Source organism: Hippoglossus stenolepis, chromosome 14, assembly GCF_022539355.2.
Source record: "Hippoglossus stenolepis isolate QCI-W04-F060 chromosome 14, HSTE1.2, whole genome shotgun sequence".
NCBI lineage: Eukaryota > Metazoa > Chordata > Actinopteri > Pleuronectiformes > Pleuronectidae > Hippoglossus > Hippoglossus stenolepis.
In genome coordinates this window covers 17,276,366-17,297,654 of record NC_061496.1, presented here as the reverse complement: position 1 = coordinate 17,297,654, position 21,289 = coordinate 17,276,366, and the positions used below count along the sequence as shown (strand labels likewise).

The 21,289-nt window shown below is 43.4% G+C and overlaps 1 protein-coding gene across 1 annotated transcript in view; it reads left to right on the top strand.

Annotated features, from left to right (window-relative positions):
- Positions 1 to 21,289, top strand: part of zgc:92140 (uncharacterized protein LOC447854 homolog) — a 28,775-nt gene that overhangs the window by 5,795 nt on the left and 1,691 nt on the right. Inside the window, exons 2-5 of the mRNA XM_047343219.1 lie at positions 8,813 to 8,942; positions 16,941 to 17,026; positions 18,954 to 19,021; positions 19,703 to 19,763. Of these exons, the coding sequence (XP_047199175.1) occupies positions 8,852 to 8,942; positions 16,941 to 17,026; positions 18,954 to 19,021; positions 19,703 to 19,763 (306 nt within the window). The 5' untranslated portion in view covers positions 8,813 to 8,851. The remainder of the gene's footprint in view (positions 1 to 8,812; positions 8,943 to 16,940; positions 17,027 to 18,953; positions 19,022 to 19,702; positions 19,764 to 21,289) is intronic.

The following is a 21,289-nucleotide window of genomic DNA, read 5'->3' as shown; positions in this document are numbered from 1 at the left end:
ACCAAACTGAATCCCAATGCGGCTCAGATTTCAATTAGACTACCGTGCTGGCATCTGAGGTTAGACTACTAATGGCAATCTGAAATGTTTTTGCAATACTCACCACTTTCTGCTTTGACTCCTTTGTTAATCTCTCCTGCTGTCTTCTCTGCAGACGTCTCACTTTCAGCTCAACTGTTTTTTATGGACCTGGAGAAACAGCGTAGGCCTCCTGCCAAAGTATATGTTTGACACAACTTGTATGAAACCTGTTCTTGTTTCTCAGCACATGTCTTGGCTCTGTGCAGTGTGCCTCTCATTGTCAGTCAGATTGGCCACGGTTTCACCAAACAGAACAGTGGGGCACCTGTATTTACCCCAACCCCCCCCACTTGACCACTTCAGCCTTATTATGAGAAAGAGTCAGAAAGAGGAAACAGCAGACAGTGGGGGAGATATAGAGTGGGGATGTACAGCAACGGCTCACCACTCAGGAGAAGCCTTCTGCTGTCAGCCAGCCTGTGTGGGTTGGCACCGCTTCCCAGGCTTGTCAGACTGATGGAGTGCTTAAACTGGGACAAGAGGAGAGCTGCAGCATTTGCTGCGTGGTTAGAGCAAATACTACGGCGCGTTGGCCAAGGAGTTGTACTGAAGCCCTGCTGTGTCACTGGGAGAGGCAAAGACGCACTCCAACCCACTGCAGCTCACAGCACTGATTCCCCAGCCAAGTGTCGGGGGGAAGTTACTTCACATATGACATTTAGATTTTTGCTGTGCTGACAGCCAGCATAATAAGAAATGTGTTAGTCAGCAGGAAGTGTTTGCATTAGGGGTGTGTGATCAGCAGTGTAAGTAAGATGAAATAGATTTGTCTTATCGTTTTAATATCTCTGGGTCACTGATGGGCCCTTTTCCCAGATGCAACGTCAACATGTCACAGTTGGAAAGGTGGTTGAATTTGGTTGTTTTGCAGTTTCAGGGTCCAAGTATTTTGCATGATGGCTCAGTGCCACAGTTGCAAATCATTGAGCAGGGCAGCAATTTGGCAATATTGTGATAAAGTACCTTGATGAAATGAACTATATCAACATGTGTAGTGAAATCCATCCACCCACCTTCCCCCTCCCTCCCAGGGGAAAACATGTAGACCCCAATCTGCATGTTTTTGGGCCTGTGGGAAGAAGCCAAAGTACCGAGAGAAAACCCCCACAGACACAGGCAGGACATGCAAAGTCCACGTGGCTTTGAGGCGACAGTGTTGACTGCCCATGTATAAGGGCAACGACTACACGTTATAAACGAACCACGATAAAGCATTTGATCGATATCATTCAGTTCTATGATGCCCTCATTCCAAATTACAATGTCAGGTCGTGAATAAAGCAGGAAACCGATCAATGATCATAAACATTGCGCTTTTATGAAGTGTGTTACCAGATGGAAGCTTCTTTTGCTTTTCTCAGAAGCACTGACTCGCATACTCTGCATGACGGGATCAGCAGCAAGATTAATCTTTTTTTTTTACAGACTCATCAATTGTAATGCATATAGGGAAATTGCAGAGAATTTTTTTTGACAGTCCGTTGATAGATAAAATTCAAGATCATGATTTATTTTTTGCGGCAAATCCAAAAGAAATCAAGATGTCGTAAATATGTAAAAGTCTCCTGCTCATTGAAATGCAGTATTTTCTGCAGTGGGCTAGAACACTTGGTGAGAGCATGTGTGAGCATGTCGCTTAACCTTTGTAATGGTGTTCTGCAGTGATTTATAACAGAGGTAGGTCGCCTCGCCTCAGCTCAAAACTACCTTGTCTGTTATTATAAAGCAAATTGAATGAGTGTGACTGTAAAGCCTGTCATGCACTAAATTGATCATGAGATAAGATGTGTTAGGAAATGGCCGGCATACCATCTCAGCTGAGCATTTTTTTCTCGGCGAGACCCTGCACTTGCTGACAGACTTAGTCACTGCAGATTAATGCAGAGCAGTGAAGACCAGCAGAGCAGCGCGATGAAGCAGAGGATGAATCTCTGCCGTGTCACAGGTGGGGAAACGCTGCGAGACCGGCCCCCGCAGCCCGGACTCTCCCTGAGGCACACCTGTTACAGTAGCCTTATTATAACAACTGATACACAAATAAGGAAATCAAATCCACACCAGAACATAACCTGCTACATGCCTCCCCGAAAAACCCTCCCTCCTATAGTCGTCTTCCTTCTCTCACTTTTGCTCAGCCAGTTTTTCAGGCTCTGCGGTCGCTTCTGCTGCCTCTGGCACAACCCTGTGTTTGAGGAACCCTCGCGCTGCACACTGCTCGGCCTGTCTCCACGCTGTGTGTTTATGCAAGCACGCACACTCACATCTCTCCCTGCGCGGTGCGTTTTTTTTTTTTTCAGTTGCTCCTTGGACAAACTGACTCGTAAAGGAGACTTATTCAGCAGGTCATGTCACACCTCCAGGTATGCAGGCATGGACAAGCCTCTGTGTTTGCCAAATCCTGTTCCTTTTTAAAGGGCTTGGGTACTTGCCATGTGTTATGGATGCCTCTTGGAGTTAGAGGTCTTTGTGCCCCTGAGGTTTATACTATTATTTTTCATGTTTTTAAGATCGTTTATGGAGGGAAACATTGACGTGAGACTCGCTGCTAAATGTGAAGCAAGTTGAGCAAGAGATGACGTAAGACTTGCTAGCTGACATCACAGTGTTATTTATATCTCTAAATTAGGCTACTACGTGGCTTTGGCGAATATGCCCCGAGATGAATGTTAAGCATCTGGAGCAAGTTGCATGGATTGTGAGGTGGTCGTGTGCCAGTCGGTATTAAGAACTCTTATCCCCTTCAGACATTAGCTGGTTCTCAGATCATGTTGGCTCAGCCTGTGTGCTTTGTGTGCTTTGTGTGTGTGTTTGACAGCAGGAGTGGAAGATAGTTGCTCGGTGCGAGGGTCTTGGCTGACTTGCCAGACTAAGCTTGTCCTATTGACACACTTTGTCTGCAGGGAGCTGGGAGCAGCACAGTCCAGCTTTCCTGTGGGTTAAACAAACACCAAGCAACGCCCCGCTGTGGTCTCGCATGTGGCACCGAGTGGCTCACTACTTACTCGGGCTGATTCCAGCTAACGTCTCCGATGCTAAAAGTGTCCGCACTGATCTCATTGTACAGTGGAACACATGCAAATGAACTTCGGCGCTTCCCAACATTTCTATGGTTTTAATAATTTGATATGAAGCGGTGTCTTCTTGGTGCATCGCTGAGTTGTTCAGTCACAAAGTAATGTTCCCCTCTGTGACTATTTCATTTGAAGATTGTCTTTTGAGGCCTTAGAGGTAAAAATGCAACTTCTTTTCTTTTATAACAAAAAACAACAAACCAAGATTTGAAAGCTGAACACAGTTTTTAGTTTCTTATTTTCTACTTCAGTAATCAATCATCTTGGGTCTCCTTGAGATTGTTAACTAGCTTTTTAGGGCATCTGTGAGGCAAACATTGCACATTCGAGACGACAAAATCCCAAACAAATCTGCACATGATTGGTCTTTGATTCAGATATGGTGCCAACATCAACAGCTCGCGTCCCTTATAAAAGCAAACCTCCCAAAGAAAGTCTCGGGTGAGGAATTCTGAGATTTCCTCAGAACTGTAAAGAGACTGTGTGCACTAATAAAAATAGACTGTTGCTGTGTCTGATTGTGACAAAGCCAGCCAGTTAGAACTCCTTGAATTTCAACACACAGCAGATTTTCATGTCCCTGCATCCTTTGCCCTGTCACAGGACACAGTTATTTATTCATAGGTATATTGTAGCTCATACATGTGTAGACCCCCAGTAATAGCAGCTTGGCTTACAGATTCACACAGTCTAGCATGATCCCTGCAAACAACAGCTTTGGGACGGCTGGGTCTATTTTTAGCGCGCTCCTACTCACAATTTGATGTTTCAATACACGCAAATCAAAGCCCTTCAAACAGATGCTGCCCACACACTGGAGACCCTTTGGAAGTTAAAATCTATCAAGGCTGCTCCCTTTTCTCAATGCATTTGTTCCTTCAGTGGGTTTCAGAAGGGAGTCTCTCAGCTTCTGCTAATCTAATATTCACTTCAGAATTTACACTAATAGCCCAGAGTTAAAAGAGTTTTCACTGTTTCCGTCTCTGTGGCCTCTGTCTTTTTGGCTGTCTGCGCTTGTTCTCCCCTCTTTCCCTGTCTCAGTATCTCTCTCTGTGGCTTTTTTGTCTCCAGCTCACGGCACTTTGATACTCCTTGACAGGCAACACGCAGCCCCGCGGCACGGTTTCCGGGTATACACCTCATCTTCCCCGGCACAAAATCCTCATTTTTTGCGACCTGTCAAGAGACGGATTATGCTGGATGAGATTATTTTTTAAACTTCACTGCTAGTGTCTCTTTGAGACGATGTGACTGAAACTACATTGAGACCTTCATCCTGTGTGTGTGTGTGTCTCTGTGAATGTGTGTAAGTGAAATATAATTGAGTTGTTCCAGAGTGGTAGTCGCAGTAAGAGGTGTCCCAGGCTGCCTGCAGCAGACTGATAAGCTCCACCAGGTTTCTCAAACAGGCCACAGGTGAAACCACCGTGTGTGTTTTTGTGTTTTTGTGTGTGCGTGTGCATGCTTGTGTGCCTTGGTTCTGTCTCTCTAGGTGCAACCTCTGCTAACAATTTTAGGAATTCATGTGGAAGCTCAATTCTGGCTCCAGAGATGATTTTGCTTTACATTTATTGATTGATCAAAGAATAACCCAATAGTCCCCTCGATTCAATCAAGTTGCACCAAATTTCACGGACTCATAGATATCAGTCCCCCTAAATGGGCCAAATGTTTGTCATCACAATTCATGCATTGTTACTGGGGAAATTTCCCAATGTTAAAAAAAAAAGTGATTAAAAGTTCCTGGAACTGCGCTCCAATCCGGATCCAGCCCGAACTTCAATGGGCTCTTTCTTGACACAGAAAAATCTGTTACGTAGATTTCACATTAAACAATCAAATCAACCAACCAACAAAGAAGTGGTCAGGGGTGAAGACGTAACTGTTATTGCAGTATGAAATGGGACAGTAAATTAATTTCACAAGATTGAATAGTAGCTCAAGTTTCAAATGAGAATCTGAAGGGCGATATTGTAATAATACCATGATGTCATGACATCTTGATTGGTTATTCTAAAGTCTCGGAACGTGTCACTAATGTTATTAGTTTCAAAAGGTCATGGGAGCTATAATATATGAGGTCATTTTCTGACATCATAATAACGTCATTCCTACCATATGATCATGAAGTATTTTTCTATTTATTTTAGCTCCAGGTTGTGTGTTCAATAGTCCTATTGAATGCAAATTTCATTTTGAACTTAACGCGATGTGATTTTCTGACTTGTGACTTCCTCCTGACGTCACCTGATGGGGAATATAAGCTTTAGATTGTCTCCCTACCTCTACTGTTTGCTGAGATGTGTTGGAAAATGTGTTTTTCGGACCATGTATTTGTTGACCTTTGACCGTCAACACACCCTCAAGTTTGTTGACAATCTGTCCATGCACTGTTGAGTTATATTTTGCACACACACACACACACACACAGACAAATGAAAATACGGCTGTTCTGGCGTGCAGCGTGATAAAACATGACAGGCAGCCCTAACTCACCAAGTTAATTGCTGAGAACTGGGAACGTGTGCGTGACAGTGCTATAATGATGTCAGTCTGTGTGATCACCTGATTGTTTCTCACCCCTCTACATCTCTGTAGCAACTGTCTTCCAAAATATCAGCGATAACTCTTAATGCAATTGCTAATTAGCAATTAACGGCCAAATGACTGGAATTATCCTGGACTATCCAACCATAACCACATAAAATACGGTTGCATTGCCCGTACACACAGACGCGTAGTTGCACAGCCACCACTCCCTGCACCCTGTACACCTGGTGCTTTGTGTTGTGTCCAGGGACATGGAGGCTGGTCGGCCGCAGCCCAAACACAGGAGTAAACACTGTGGACTTCAAACGCTCGCAGGAGGAGGGGCAGGCAGCGGCGTTCTTTTGAAGCTCGGCACTTGTCTGTCTTCCTTGCCTCTTTCCATCCCCACTGTTTTGCATCTTTTCCTTTTACCCCTATGTCCCCCTTCGTCTACTCCACCTGCTTCCCTCGCTGTCTTTGTTTTATCCGTCTCTTTCGTCATCAGTTTTTCTGCCTCTCCAGCCTTCTTCATCTGGCACTCGTCCTCCGCTCATGCACCAGATTTTCCTTTTTGGAGATGGGGGAAGTCATTGGCTGCCTCTTTCTGTGTCTGTGTCTATTTTTTAAATTGGCAGCAGTCAGCTGGGCTCTGTCAGTGACAGCATATGGCATGTGTGAGTGACACGGAGACTGTCTATAGTGTAATGTGTGTGTGTGACACTGCGACGGCTTCGTCTTAGCTGTCCTGCTAGGTGGGAAGGTTTTACTTTTATTTTCTGAATAATAATAATGACGTGTGAAATGTTCAGTATTTTATTCCTTCCCTCATGATGTGAAGCAACAGATGTTGGCTTTCAAGATGCTTCAACAAGGCCAACACATGGTTATATTTTAATATTTAAAATAGTTGTGGACAAAGGAATCAACAGCATTTTATTTTTTTTATATCAGAAATTCATGCAGTCACAAATTCTAATGGGAAAAGAGTTGCTTGTATAGAGCTCAACAGTGCGGTTCCGAGAGTAAATACTCAATTCATTCTAAGTAGAGCTTTTAATTATCAGCCATAATGTTATAACCCTCCCAGTTGGATTTACCACAAGCTATGAGATTGGGAAACAATGTTATATGATATCAACTGCATTTTTAGATAAATGTGTTTTATACGTGCAGGGAAGTACTACACCGCCCACAATCCTCACATGTAACATGAAAATCATGTTGGCTATGCTCAGATTGGCTATAATCGGAAGTTGTTGGGAAGGGATAATTCGCAATGGTTTATGGGATGCATAGTTCCTTCTCACTTAAAATAACTATGTCACACTCCTTCACCTTTTATTCTGTTTTCCAACATTTGTTTGCTCCGAATCAAATGTTTTATGGTCACGATTCATCTCGTAGCTGCTCAGCCTGGTTCCAAACCTGGTGGGCTCTCACTGTTACACTCTATTGAATGCATTTAAGCATATTCATATTCATAATTCTGGTTTCATGGCCGGTGACTTTACTGCTTTGGCTCACTCTCATTCACCACATTTCCTGCCACAGCAGACAGCTGTTTTCAGCAACGCCACAAAAACCCATCTCAGTAAACTCTGCACTACCTGCTCAGAACACAGTTTAACATTTAGCAGCTAAAGAGATTAATATTAGTCGGAAGAGAGCAAAACAGATCAAAGAGTGCATGCTGGGCCGACGGTTCTCCAAATAAATGTCACCGTGCTTTGTGTCTGCTGGACGTCTAAATAAATAACCGTTTTCTCAGTTCTCCTCCACTTCAACTATATAAGGCGATAACATGTCAGAGTGGAGAGTTTACAGCTTTGTTTCATTCGCACCAGTTGCCATGAAATCAATTCGCAATGCTTTTTTCAATAATAAACACACAAAAACTGTTGTAGATCAGTGTGTGTATGTGTATTTATAATATAGTACATTATAGTGGCATGTGTCAGCAGAGATTCACACCCCAACAACAGTGAAACTCTTCTGTTTTGTTGCTGTGACAATGACCAAGATTTATAACAAATATCTGGCAACAAGCAGCCTTTGATATACAGTATGTCACAAATAACATGCACAAATCCGCTCCCTTCACTGGTTACCAGTGGCTGCCTGCATCCGTTTCAAAACACTAGTACTTGCATACCGTGCTGTGAACGGTTCGAGTCCAGTCTACATCCAGGACATGGTCAAACCTTACACCCCAGCCCGTCCACGCCGCTCTGCATCTGCCAATCGGCTTGCTGCTCCCTCACTGCGCGCTAAACGCATCTTTTCCGACTACACTTTCGATAAAAGAATAATAAATAAAAAGAAGTTGCACTTATATGGCACTTACATGTAGCACTTTGTACTTACTTGATTCTTGTTGTTCTGGGTTTGTACCCTCATGGTTGAATGCACTTATTGTAAGTAGCTTTGGATACAAGCGTCAGCTAAATGAGATGTAATATATACTGTTCTGTTTGTGTAGATGCTGTGTCAGCCGGCTATTGCAATGTTTTGATGTTTAGAAATAAATAATGTGTTCAGATAAACGATCTCATGACAGTCCAACTTCAAATCAGGTCATGTTGTTTTTTTTACCCACTGAGCCGCCCCGCTGCTCCTGTTCTTCACGTACGATGACAGTGGTCAAGTTTAACCTTTTTAAAAGAACCTCAAAGTTCATGTAATAACCTGCAACATTTTCCTATGAATGCTCACTTCACTTTGTGTGTATTATGATGACTCGCCCTGTGTTTGTGGCTCTGAGCAGCAGGAGTGAGTGAGACACTTGTGTGAAGTGGAAAGAAATAATGTGTTGTAGGTTTCCTGCCTCGTAACTATATATACACGAAGGCCAGAATGTAGCTGAATGTATTTTTCGAAACAATAAGTGTTGAATTTAACACTGAAGTGTTTGCAGTGAGAAAACACTGCACAGTGTTTTACATCGACTGCTCCAGTTTGTTTAGAGTAAAGAGGACAGGGTTGGTTTGCGTCAGCGACTGTTGCTGAACAAACAGTGCAGAACTTTGAGGAACGATACCTATAAAGTACACTGTAAGAACAGAATAGCGGCGTTGTTCATTTTATTGTGTTTGTCGTGATTATAAAAGTTCTTCTCTCTGTCCTCGGCTCAGGTGAGAGTGCGATGAGGAGAGGCTTCAGAGTGTGAGGCCATGGGCTGCACCTCGGCCAAGCAGGTGTCGGCCGTGCCCAACGATGAGGAGGGACGCGGCAAGGCCTACAGCAATGGAGACCTCTTCACAGGTCTGTTCTCACACACACACACACACACACAGACAAACATACACACACAGGGACGTCAATAAAAGATTCACAGCTCCATTTCACTCAGTTAATTGCCCAGCGTTGATCCATTGCCCTGTCTGCCTTCACAATGTATTTTCTTCATTATAGCTCACTGTGTTTTAGTTCTCCTTTTCGAACAATAACTGTCACAAAGTAACACTGCAGTCAGTTTTATTATAGGGAGTGGAGAGTTGATGTAAGAGAGAGAGGAAGTAGCTGGTTAGTGAGGCTGCAGGGTTGTTACTCTCTCAGGTGTCTCCTTTACGTTCTACAAGTGAAATACATTTTTCTCCAAGATGGATTCTGTCATTTTAGGTAGTTCTTATCACAGATTCTTATGGTAAGTTTAGTTTCAATTAGTTATTTGATGCTAGAAAAATGAATCTTTATATACAGTCTATGGATTTTACACATGTATTTTACCCTGTTTCCACATGCGATTCAGTAGTTTCAAACAAGTCAGAATATCTTGGCCTCTGTCGCTTTGATTTGAGCACATAAATGTGTCTCAGTATATGCAAGAAATTGCATTTCTGGAGTACCCCTAGAAGAGTCTCGATTGTAGATGAAATAACAACAAAGAAAAGAAGAAAGAAAAACATATTAAAGCTTGACAAAAACATAGTTTGATAGCTTTTCTGTAATTTTTGAATAGTTTTACCAGTTCAAGCCTCTAACTATTACTACTAAAAAAAAAGGAACAACACTTCTGGACTCACAAATCGAATATGCGAGCCACATAAGAGTGGGAACAAGTGGATTAGTCACTGGATTAACTCAACAGACAATCAATTGTTTGTCAATTCTCAATCAAAAATGCCAAGAATGCTCAAACTCTAGCTTCTTCACGTGGAGAATTTGCTACTTTTTTAAATTTTACATGCTTCTGAACAGAATATTTTAAAATCTTGGAAAAATAAATTTGTAAATTTGATGATGCCAGATTTGACTTTGGAATATTGTGTATAATTGGACCCATCCATTCATTTCAGGACGGGGTTGACCTGTGGACAGAGAACTGTGAACTTGAGCAAGACGTTATATGTGACGTAAATGACCAGAATCAATTCAAGGCAACGTAATAAACAGATTAATCGGCACCGACCGTTAGTTACAGTGCAGCTTTAATTATAGCAGCGGGCAGTTGTGCAGTGAGGGACGGGGGCCGAAAGTGAAAGCCTGAGTGAGAGAGAGATGATGGATGAGGGATTAACAGCGATTAAGAATTAGGAGCAACACTCCGGTATAACTGGTCACAGGCAGATGGATGTGGCAGATGACGATCCACAGGAGGTCCTCTCTCTCTTTTTCTCTCTCTCTCCATCATCCGTCCTTCCCTCTCACCCCTCTTCCCCCCTCTTCTTCACCATCTTGCCCTCTTTCTGTGACCTCTACTTGACTCGCTACTCTTTCTCTTCCCTTCGATTCTCCCTCCGACACGTCCCCGTCATCCTGCTCCCCCGCTACCCTCCCTGCTCTCAAGCCTCAGAACGAGGCAGGAGTCAGGAGGAGAGAGATGGGAGGAGGGGAGCGTGTTTCCTTGAGAGAGGAAGTGTGTTGACGCTGATTCTCTTCTCTTTTTCTCTCTCTCTCCTCAACTTCTCTGTCACGTTCGGATGGCCCCTTCCCTTCCCCTGCTCAAGGCCTCATTCTTCCCTTCCTCTTTCTCTCTCTCTCTATTTTGGGTCTCTACACCCTCGCCCCCCCTCTTCCTGCCTTCATCTCCCAGTGTCTCTTCTCTCCAGTCCTTTTCCTCTCTTCTCTTGCACATTAGGTCAGAACCTAACGTGCCCTTTCACCCCCCCTCCTCTTTTCGCCCTCTTTCTCCTCATCCTATCCCCCAGTCTTACTGTCAGTTTTGTAAATGGGGATCCAGAGTGGCGGTGGATGAGCTAGACTACTGTTTGAGTGTGTGTGTATATGTGTGTGTGTGTGTATGAGGAACTGGAAGACAAATGACCTGGATAGTCTGGATTAGAGTTATCCCAGGCCACAACCCCCAATAACACTGCCTTTCTTAACTCCCGTCTTCTTCTCTCTCTGATCTTCATCCACTCTTACGTTTTTTTCTTCCTCTTCCAGCCTTCTGACTCCAATCCACAGTGTTTCAGTCATCGTCACATACTGTGCAGTCATTCGTTCCCACTTAACTCGCTGCCCTTTCTAAACTCAGCTGAACTGGCTCACAACATCCGGTGTACTTTTCATGATCGAGGCAGAAAAGATTGGTTGGTTCTGGTCAGTCAGTCCGCCTACGCACATAAATGTACCCCCAGTAGACTTGGTCAGTGTGCGACCGAACAGTCAAATATGCATGTTTGTGTTTTCTGCGTATCAGTGTATTTAGTTGGACAGATATTCTTTTTGCTCATGCTGATCCTCCAACAGATTGTCTGCCAGTCAGGCTGTCGTGTGTGTGTGTGTGTGTGTGTGTGTGTGTGTGTGTGTGTGTGTGTGTGTGTGTGTGTGTGTGTGTGTGTGTGTGTGTGTGTGTGTGTGTGTGTGTGTGTGTGTGTGTGTGTGTGTGTGTGTGTGTGTGTGTGTGTGTGTGTGTGCGTGTGTGTCCCAGATATTGTGGCTGCCTGCTCTGTCAGACTCCGGCCACTAACCCTAACCCCCCCTTTCTCCACCACCACCACCCCTCTCTCACACAATAACCGGAAAAGGCCGAGCTCCATTACACAAACACTGAAGGAAGAAGACGGAAAATAGCAACACACTCCATAACATTATGCTATTGATGTCGGCAATAATCACAGTCGGAGTGCTGAGTGTGTATACAACTGAGTTGTGTATACACGTTGGGGTGCATGGCACCCTAACATGTATACACAACACAGCAGGCTGCATATTTCAATGTTTGTTTTAGCAATTTTGCTTTTTGGGGGAGTTTAAGATTCCGTCTGTTGTTCTGACTGAACATGATGTCTCTCTTTCCCTGGGAAACTGTGAGAAAATAGCCTTAAATAAAGACGACATGTTGACTAAGACACCTGTAAAAGGATTAATGGCTTTTATGTTTTTACTCTCAGGAAATAAAACAGGATTACTTCAAACTGATTGTTCCGTTTAGTTCCTCAAAGAAATGCTGACATTTCCTTGATGCTGAGCTTTGTTTTATCACATCACTGAATGGGCGCTTAGACCTTGCAAGTATTTTCTAATTCACGGTTGAGAAGTTGAAGAGAGCAGGTACATCCTTGAATGAAAGACACTTCCTCGCTGCCTCTTTGTAGAACAAGAAGTCACAACAAATACAGCTTCTGAGCACAGTGTGTGTACCAACAGACACACACACGCACATACTGTGGCATAAACAGCACAGTTCACATTAATACAAGAACTGTGGCATGTTGCTGTGATCACAGAACATCAGATGAATCCGTCCCTGTGTCCGGGGCTTATAGGACTTGTTTCCCCACTCCACATAAACCAATATTTATTATGGGCTTTATCTTCCGCGGACAGTAAGAGAGGTCTCTTTACTGTTGGTGCAACAAAGTTCATGGAAAAGCTTGAGTCCTGAGATCTCTACCATTTCCACCATGACATGTGTTGCTTATTGAATCCATCACAAGTCCACAGATGGAACAGAGAGCCAGCATAGCGGCACATAGACTTTGTGGATTCTTCGTAGAGCCTCGCAAAACCTTCTTATTTCTGCAGATTTGTCCGCTGCACAGTCACGGTGGGAATCTCCTGTTCTTACTGTTCTCCCTCATCCCAAATATTTGCAGTTGGATTTGGATCTGGTGACGGAGGGTGCTGATGACTCATTGCCATGTTTATGAAAACATTCTGAGAATACTTTCCTTTTTTACACGGTGGATTATCATGGTGAAAGAAGCCATTAGAAGATGGCAAATTGTGGCCATAGAGAAATGCACGATATTGACAACAAGGTACTCAAGCGATGATTGACTTAGTGACCAAGAGCATATTTCACAATTAGCAGCCTGGGCTCTTGACACGAGGCACGTTGGATCCATAGATTCATTCTGTTCATGCAAAGATTCTGACTCTCCCATCTGTAGCCTCAGCAGAAACCCCGGTTCATGGGATCAGCCTCTGGTTTGTGTTCTTGGTCGACAGGAGTGAAACCTGAAGCGGTCTCTGCTGTAGTAGAACCATCAACCTCGAGGTTCAATGTGTTGTTCATTCTGAGATGCGTCGCTTATCTGAGTTACCATAGCTTTTCTGTCACCTCCAGCCAGTCTGGTCCTTCTCCTCTGTCCTGTCTCATCAACAAGGTGTAGCCCCCCACACCTCGAATATTTCTGAGTAAAAGCTCCGGAGACTGTTGTGTTGTGAGTGGATTTTCTTTGTTATACATGATAGTAAATTGAATTATTTTCAATTTTGGTCTGTTGCTTAAATAAAAACACATTTGAAGATGGTTGTGGAAAAATAGAAACAAGCATTGTCACTGCATTCTGACAGTTTATAGACGAAATAATAATTGAAAGAATACAAATCATTAGTTGTTGCCCAAGAAACCACAAAATGTGTGAATTATTTTGTAACATTAGACTAATCAGATGAATGTCACTACTTGGAGTTTGAGGGTTGATTTATATGTACATAATACATATGATTTAATATAATGTTTCCTTGGGAATGTATCTGATATAAAAGTGTTAATATTTGATCAGTAACTGCCGAGAAAGCCAGATGCTCAGTGTCTGATGGTTTTATTGGGTGACATACATCAGTTGGTTGTGGTCTGGTGTTTTCAGTGGGTCCATGATGAACTCACAGGAAGTCGACATCAATTTGAAACGGCTCAGTATCAGTATTTTCTCATTTGCTTCAGTAACAGACCGGATATTTCAGAAATTGCAATTTTGTCCCTTATAGTTTTTCATCATTTTATTTCCACCAGTGAAAGGACATTAATTTCTGTTCGGAGTAATATGCACAGTATTTACATTTTTCTTTTTTCCGATTTTTGCTTGGTGTGTGTGAGTTAGTGTTGACACTTGGTGTTCAGGTGTAAATGTCATGGCCAGGCTGGTGATGGCCTGGAGCCCGAGTGGCTGAGAGGGGAGGACACAGCAGGAAGGACAGAGTGACATAGCCACAGGACAGCCAGGCCGGCAGGAGCTGTGGGAGCGCACGCACACACACACACACACACACACACACACACACACACACAAACACAAAGAAGGCTATGTAAATATGACTCACACCTATAAAAACACGGTACTTGCATAAAATGACTTACGTTCTGATTCAAAGACGCCGCTTTATCTGAAATAGAAAAACATCCGCGCACAGTGACTGACGGCACCTTAAGGTCAGTGCAGAGCTCTGGTCTCTAATCAGAGATGAGAAAGATGTCCACATCACAAAATCATGGCTTCTTAAAATACTTCTTCCCTCTCATCCTTCCTCTCTTTCTCTCTCTCTCTCTCTCTCTCCCTCCCAAAGCGATCCCAGTCGGCGTGACGAAACACCCTTGTCATTTCCTGTGACAATTACTGCCGCACACACACACACACTACACACACAGCATGACCAGTTTTTGCTCCTATCTAAATTGAAGCGAGGTCTGTGATGTGATGAGTCTTGATCGGTGGAAGCTGGGTCACTTTGATCTGTCTATACTTGTCGCATTAAGCTAAGTGACGATCCTGTACCAGCAGCAGAACGTTCAGTCGGGCTGCAGCTCACCCAGGTTATAAAATTTAAAAGACATCTTTTTTTCTCAGATGTTGCTTGGAAATGTCCATTTAGATTTATTTGCAGTGCCCGTAGCAGTGGCTAACTTTACCAGATCCCATCCATTCGCATCCAGGATTCCGCCTAAAGCCGCAGATTGAGTAGCTTGAAATTCATGTGGATTGCCCCTGTGTCATGCAGAAGAGCAAAGGAAATGGCTCTTAATTCTGTCTCCTGCTGTAGCACCACATGTGCTGCATGTTTACCGAGCAATTCTAAGCTTGGGGAGCCTTGTGAAACTGTGTGCTTTACCGCGTGCATGTGTGTCGGCATGTTCAGACAGGAGCTGCTTCGCTCCGACGCCTTTACATTCCTGAGACAAACGGTTCTAGAGTCCCTTCTTGTGTCTCTCAAATTATTACCAATCAGCAGCGTTTATCTGACAGTGAAGCCGTTATTAGGCTGAGCAGTGATGCACATGTCAGATGTCGAAACGCACATGATCGCTCCGATGCAAACAGACACAGGTGATCTCGGTGCTGGGTGGATTGCGTGCAAGGTAGCAGAGGGAGGGGTGAACACATGACAGACGTACTGTATGGATAGACAGACAGATGGCTGATAACATGAGGGCAAAATACAAAGTGTGCAGCAGATAAGGCCTGGAGTTGGGCGTTCATATGTGTTTGTCTGTGTATCAGCGTATCGGCTGCTACTTTATCAGTTACACGTACAACAGTCAGGGAGTTAGATGAAGTGCCAGTGACATTGTATTGTTCTGCTCAAGGTGAGGTGGGGTTTGCTCTGAAAGCTGCTCACGTAGGGTTATTAGAAATGATCTGATTTGTTGTGATGCCTCGGATTGAGCATCACTGGGGATTCCTCTTCATGTGTCGGGTCTTTCTAGGTTTTTTCTCCTTACGCTGTTTGTGTTGGCAAAAATTTGAATAAAGCTGTAATATATGACCTCATCCATGAACATGATTTGCGTCTGAGTCGCGTGAGGTAGATTTTCATCGGCAATGGAGGCAAAGACAAAAACTCTCATGATCCCACGTGATTCCCACGAGCACATTTACTAAATAGTTATAAAGGAAATGATGAATGCAGAAATAATTAACTAAATACATAAATAAATGCAAAATGAAATAGTTTGGAATGAAATAGGCTATTTCTGTATCGCTACATCTATTTATTTATTTTTACAATAATTAATTTATGTATTTGACATATATTCATATACATTTATTTCTGTATTTCTACATGTATTTATTTATTCATTTCTACATTTATTTATTTCCTTATCTCTGTGTCTATATGTGAATAAGGAAATGCAGCCTTTTTTATTGCAAATTTTTATTTAACATGTCATTTACAATAATACAGATATTTCTATTTGCACTGGATGACAGGACCTATTGTCTATATCCCTGTGCCTTTTAGACGGACTATGACAAATGTAACATTTTCTAAGCATCTTTTTCTGATTATCTTTTTTGTTTTGTCCTTAACATTTGTTCTTTGGTGAGCTGATTGATTGGTTGTAGTTCTGGTTATATATCGCTGCTTACCTTAGCCATTAGTTAAATTATAAAGGGTTTAATCAGTATTTAAATATGAGTAACCTCGAATTAGTGAGAGGTTTTATTTAGCCTGAATTTTTATCTTCAGCAGTGATTCCGAACGCACAGCTCTGGGCGGGGTGATGGTGCCGCGCAGTCTGGTGGAAGTGTTACCAGTCTCGCCGCCGCTGAGCTTGTCGTAACTGTCTAAGCTGTCCATGTAGCCGAGGAGCTGTTCAACTGATCTTTAATCCCCTTCAGCTTTCTCCCTCTTATCTTTCCCCCCTTTTCCCTTCTCCGGCTCCACTTGTTTGTCGTGTCCATTCAACATGTGCGCTTTCCTCTCGCCAGCTCTCTGCTGTCGCTCTCTCCTTCCGCAGATGAGCTGCTGAATGTAAAATGGAAAGGAAATGATACCTCAATACCTCAGCCACCATATCCACTTTCTAAAACACTGCGTCAGGTCTTGGGTATCGGATTACCTTGGACAAATTATAAATTGAATCGATGGAATCACTGGTCTTGATATAATGCAGTGAGCAGAGGAGAAGAAGAGAGGATTATGACATGGTTTAGTTATCTTAGCCTTTCGCATCATATTGATCAGGATGCATGAAGAGAGTCTGGTCAGTGTCTCCTCTCTGTGAGACGCCTCATAGATACATGTCGCTCATTTCCTTCCTGCGTCTCTGCCCCTTCTTTAATCATACCCCTCTTTCTCTCTCCTCAGATGAATACAAGATGAAAGGAGTGGAGGAGGTGAAGTACATGAGGGGAGAGGAAAACCGAGTGAATGCACGCAACCAGGAGAACCTGGTGAGACACACACACACACACACACACACACACACACACACACACACACACACACACACACACACACACACACACACACACTGACAACCTGTCATTCACATCCAGACGCAGACCTTTTTTCTGACAGTTCATCAAGTCAAGCGAACAGGCTCGTGTCTGTGTCCAAAGGCCTCTTCCGTCAGCCTCGCCAGCCTCCACACACACTTATCGTCTCTTGCACAAGCGCAAATGCACACAAACACACAAGGAGTTGCCTCGCACGCAGGTAGAGACGACATGTTGGCGTGTGTGGAATGTGTGGGCTGATCGCTCGGTTGACCCCATCCTGCGAAAGCCTTCTGAATGGAGTGACAGTGGTGAGGTCATTTTGTGAGAACAACTTTGCAAATAACACGGCTGTTCAATCCTCCTGGCGAAATAACGTGAATAATTAAAGGGCTCAGGCCCATTCACCCTCCAAACCAAATGAAGTGACTGAAAGGTGTGGTGGTGTGAAGTGAGAGCTGGGTTGTTTGCTCAGTAAATCAGGTCTTTCAGCCTGGCCTCCTGGCGAAGTAGTGAAACAATAACCAGAGTACCTTTTTAGATCTTGATTAAGAAACAGAAGCAGTGCCACACAGCCACAAATTATATTACTAGAGCTCAGAAAACAGCCTCCTATCAAATACACAGCTTGACTTGGGTTATTAGCGTAGATGTCACAACAGAGGTGTCTGTCATCTGTTGTTGAAATGGTTGTTGCCTCGAGCGAGCGGGAGGGTTTGACGACGCTTCTAACACGCGACACACGCAAAAATAAAAGAAAACAAATATCTCCCAGTGAAATCGCGGTGTCACACGCGTAGAAGACACCGACGAAGATGTCAAGAGAGTTTCTGGTGATTAAAGCCGATACCGGTGTCTGTGTGTCGCCAAGAACATCACCTGATCTCTGCAGTGGAGTTAATGCGTCACTTCCTGCCTCTACCTGCTGCACCCAGCTGCTCCACCTCTCGCCTGAATAAAAACCTAGCCTAACCTTAAAGCCAACTTTCCAGATTTTACCCGCAGGCCCATGTGGTCAGACCAGAATGTGTTTCTTCACACTTGACTCTACTGTAGGTGTTTTCTTTCAAACAGGAACTCCTGCTCAGTGGCTGGTGAAAGATGCCGGTGACAGTATTTGCCGATTGATCGCTGCAAATGTTTTACTGTGGCAGGAAACAACACAAAGCCGGCAGCAGCTGTCACTTTACTTCCAAAAACAAAGTTCAAATGAATTGGACATGCCACGGTATTTGTTTCGAATAGAGCTAATTGTTTTCCGTTTGTCTTTGGTACCTCCTCCGCTGCCTCGCTTGGGTGGAGAGCTAACAGGGGAGCCCACAGATCGCATGGTACAAAGTGGACAAACAGCCTTACCTATCTTTGCTACTCTGCTGCTACGGTGAAGAACCCACAATACGTCCACAAGCTGCTTCTCAGACGCTTTGGTGCCATGATTGTTCGCTCAGGGCGGCTCTGCTCGCTAGCGTCCTCCATTTTCATAACAAAACAACGAACTTTACTGACAGCTCAAGAAAGATCGGCTACTTCAGACGGTCTGATGCGCTTCTTGACTGTATATTTTGAAATAGAACGAGTCATTAGAGTTCCAATATAAACTTTTTCCCCCACGTTCGAATGGATGCTGGAGTTTTGAATAAAAAGTGACAGCCCTACAGCAACATAACATGGAAAGTGTGCAAGGTGACCAACCTTCATGTTTTATTAGACCTGAATACATTATATCTGTGTCTCGTGGCTGCAGTGCAGTGCCAGCTGGGCGAGGAGGTAATTTGATAATGCAGGCTCGAACGTGGCGCTCGGTGGTGTGGCTGTTCGCTGATATGAGCTGTTTGTTTTTTAACTGCTTTATCAGCTGATAATGGAAACTTGTGTGTTTCAGGAGAAGAGTAATGTACAGTACAGGGGCAAGCAGCAGAAGGAGCTCACTGGAGCAAACATCAAGTCGAAGTAAGTGGCCCTCAGCGGCCTGCACACTGTCACTGTCTGGAGGAAATGTATGCAAAATATCTGATCTATGGAGGATTCTGACGACTTAAGCAGCCCCGTGGTGCTCACAGCGTGGAGAAATTATATTTAAAATAAACCAACAGCAACATGCATGGTGGTTCTATTTCTATCTTCCAATAAGAAATCTGTGGCTGACCTGATCTTCTTAACTTGAATGTCTATAATGTTTTTATGTCCATTAAGATGCAACTTAAAATCAGTTAATATTACGTGTGAACTAAATTATATTTTGTTTTACTGTCTCTTGGCCTGATAAATCACCAGTTTTGCAGAATGGACCCCACTGCACATATGAATACAGTATATACTATATATATGTATGTGCTTGGTAGCTGCTGGGTGCTCAGCATTTAACCTCTGGATGAAGGATTGGGTTAATTCTTTATAAAATAATCATTTAAATTCCTCCTCAGCCTCACAGCCATGGATTTCTCACACTGCAGGCAGGATTGTGTGTACGTGTGTGTTTGCGCTGTGTGTGTGGGGGGTGTAATGGAAAATTCTCATGATGTATTTCTTGCCTCCCTTCTCCTCCTCCTCCTCCTCTTCTCCAACATCCAACTTCCTCTCTCAACCTCCCCGTCGCCTCTCTCTGTCTCTCTTTCTCTCTTTCGCTCTCAGTATTCACACGTCAGAGAGCCAGCAGGAATTCTTCAGGATGCTGGATGAGAAGATTGAGAAGGTGAACAGTGTGTGTGGGGGGTTGTCTATAATATGAGTGTTTTCATGCACTTAAGGCTTTTTTTGGGGGGGGTCGGAGCATTTAAACGAAACAGCTGGGTCTTAAGATTTAAAGAGACAGGCTGTACAACAACAACAACATCCTCGAGTCTGCATTGTCACTCTGCTTTTGATCTCAACACTTTGCCCTACATGTGTGAGGGGAGGGGAGAGGGGGGGTCGCTGAACTTAATCCTGTTTGTCAGCCAGTTGAATTACTCATTACAATGAGTAAAGGCCGGTTTCAGCTTTTGGATCTGTACATATCTATGATCCATGTAATCTTTCAGTGCTGCCTTTAAAATGGCCTGTGTTGTAAGTGCAGTGGGGGGAGACAATCCAGTTCCCTTTACTTGAGTGAATGCAGAAATATCTACATTATACAATATCTAGTCTAGTAAAAAAAGTCCTGCATCCAAAATCTGACTTAAACCTGCTACAAGAAGCTGTTAACTGGTTATGAATTGGTCTCATTTTAATATCGCTGCCTCTTTATGACCCACAACAGCCAAAGAGACAATCAGGGAGAAAATTGTCTTTTTGATGAGTGTATGAACGATACTAAAACAAAATTACAATTCTTCTCATAATATACAGCAACAAAAAGATGCATTACCTCATCGCTCTGCATCGTGCACACAGCTGTGTGTCTTTTTTTCACTCCTTCCAAAACAAAAGCAGACGCCAGCCAGACCGAGGTTTTAACGTCAGGAGGCCATGGAAACACTACCGCTTTTGTCCACAGTGGCGCTAAAAGCAACATAAATGAAAAGTGCCTTGTAGGAGCTTTAAAGGTTCAGTGTGTAGAATTTAGGGACATCTAGTTGTGAAGTTGCATGTTGCAGCTGAAAACCTCTCACGTCACCTTCCTCTTCCAAACATGAAAGAGAACCTTCAGTTGTCATAAAAACTCAAAAGGTTTAGTTTGTCCAGTTTTTACTGTAAAAAAAACATGGCGGCCTCCATAGAGGGGACCTGCTCCAGATGTAAATATAAAGTATTCAAATATGTGGCATCTATTGCAGTTCTGGTTTTGGTCTCCGGACGGAGACCAAAAACGGATGGACACAAACATGACTTTTTGACATCTACTTTATAAGGTCATACAAAGTATGTGCAGGTTGTGTTTGCAGCTCTGCCCAAAATGTGGCCAACACAGGTTCAATTAAAAGTACTTTAACCTAAAATCATCAGTAAAAGATACATTTAACTGTCTAATACATTTATATAAATGAAATGTGCAATGTTTTCATAAAAATGTAGTGAAATTTGAAGGGGATATTAAAAGGAAATATGTCAGTTAAGTTCCTCGGGATACTTAGGCTCCCTTATTTGCGCTCTCCACCACTGTTTTTTATTGCGTCGCCGTTACAGCCAGCATTATAAAACTGTATTTGTAGAGCGTAGAGTTTGACAGGCTGTTAGATGAGCTCTGGACAGGAGAGGAAAACAGTGGAGTTAACTCCTCATCATGACTAAAGAAACAAA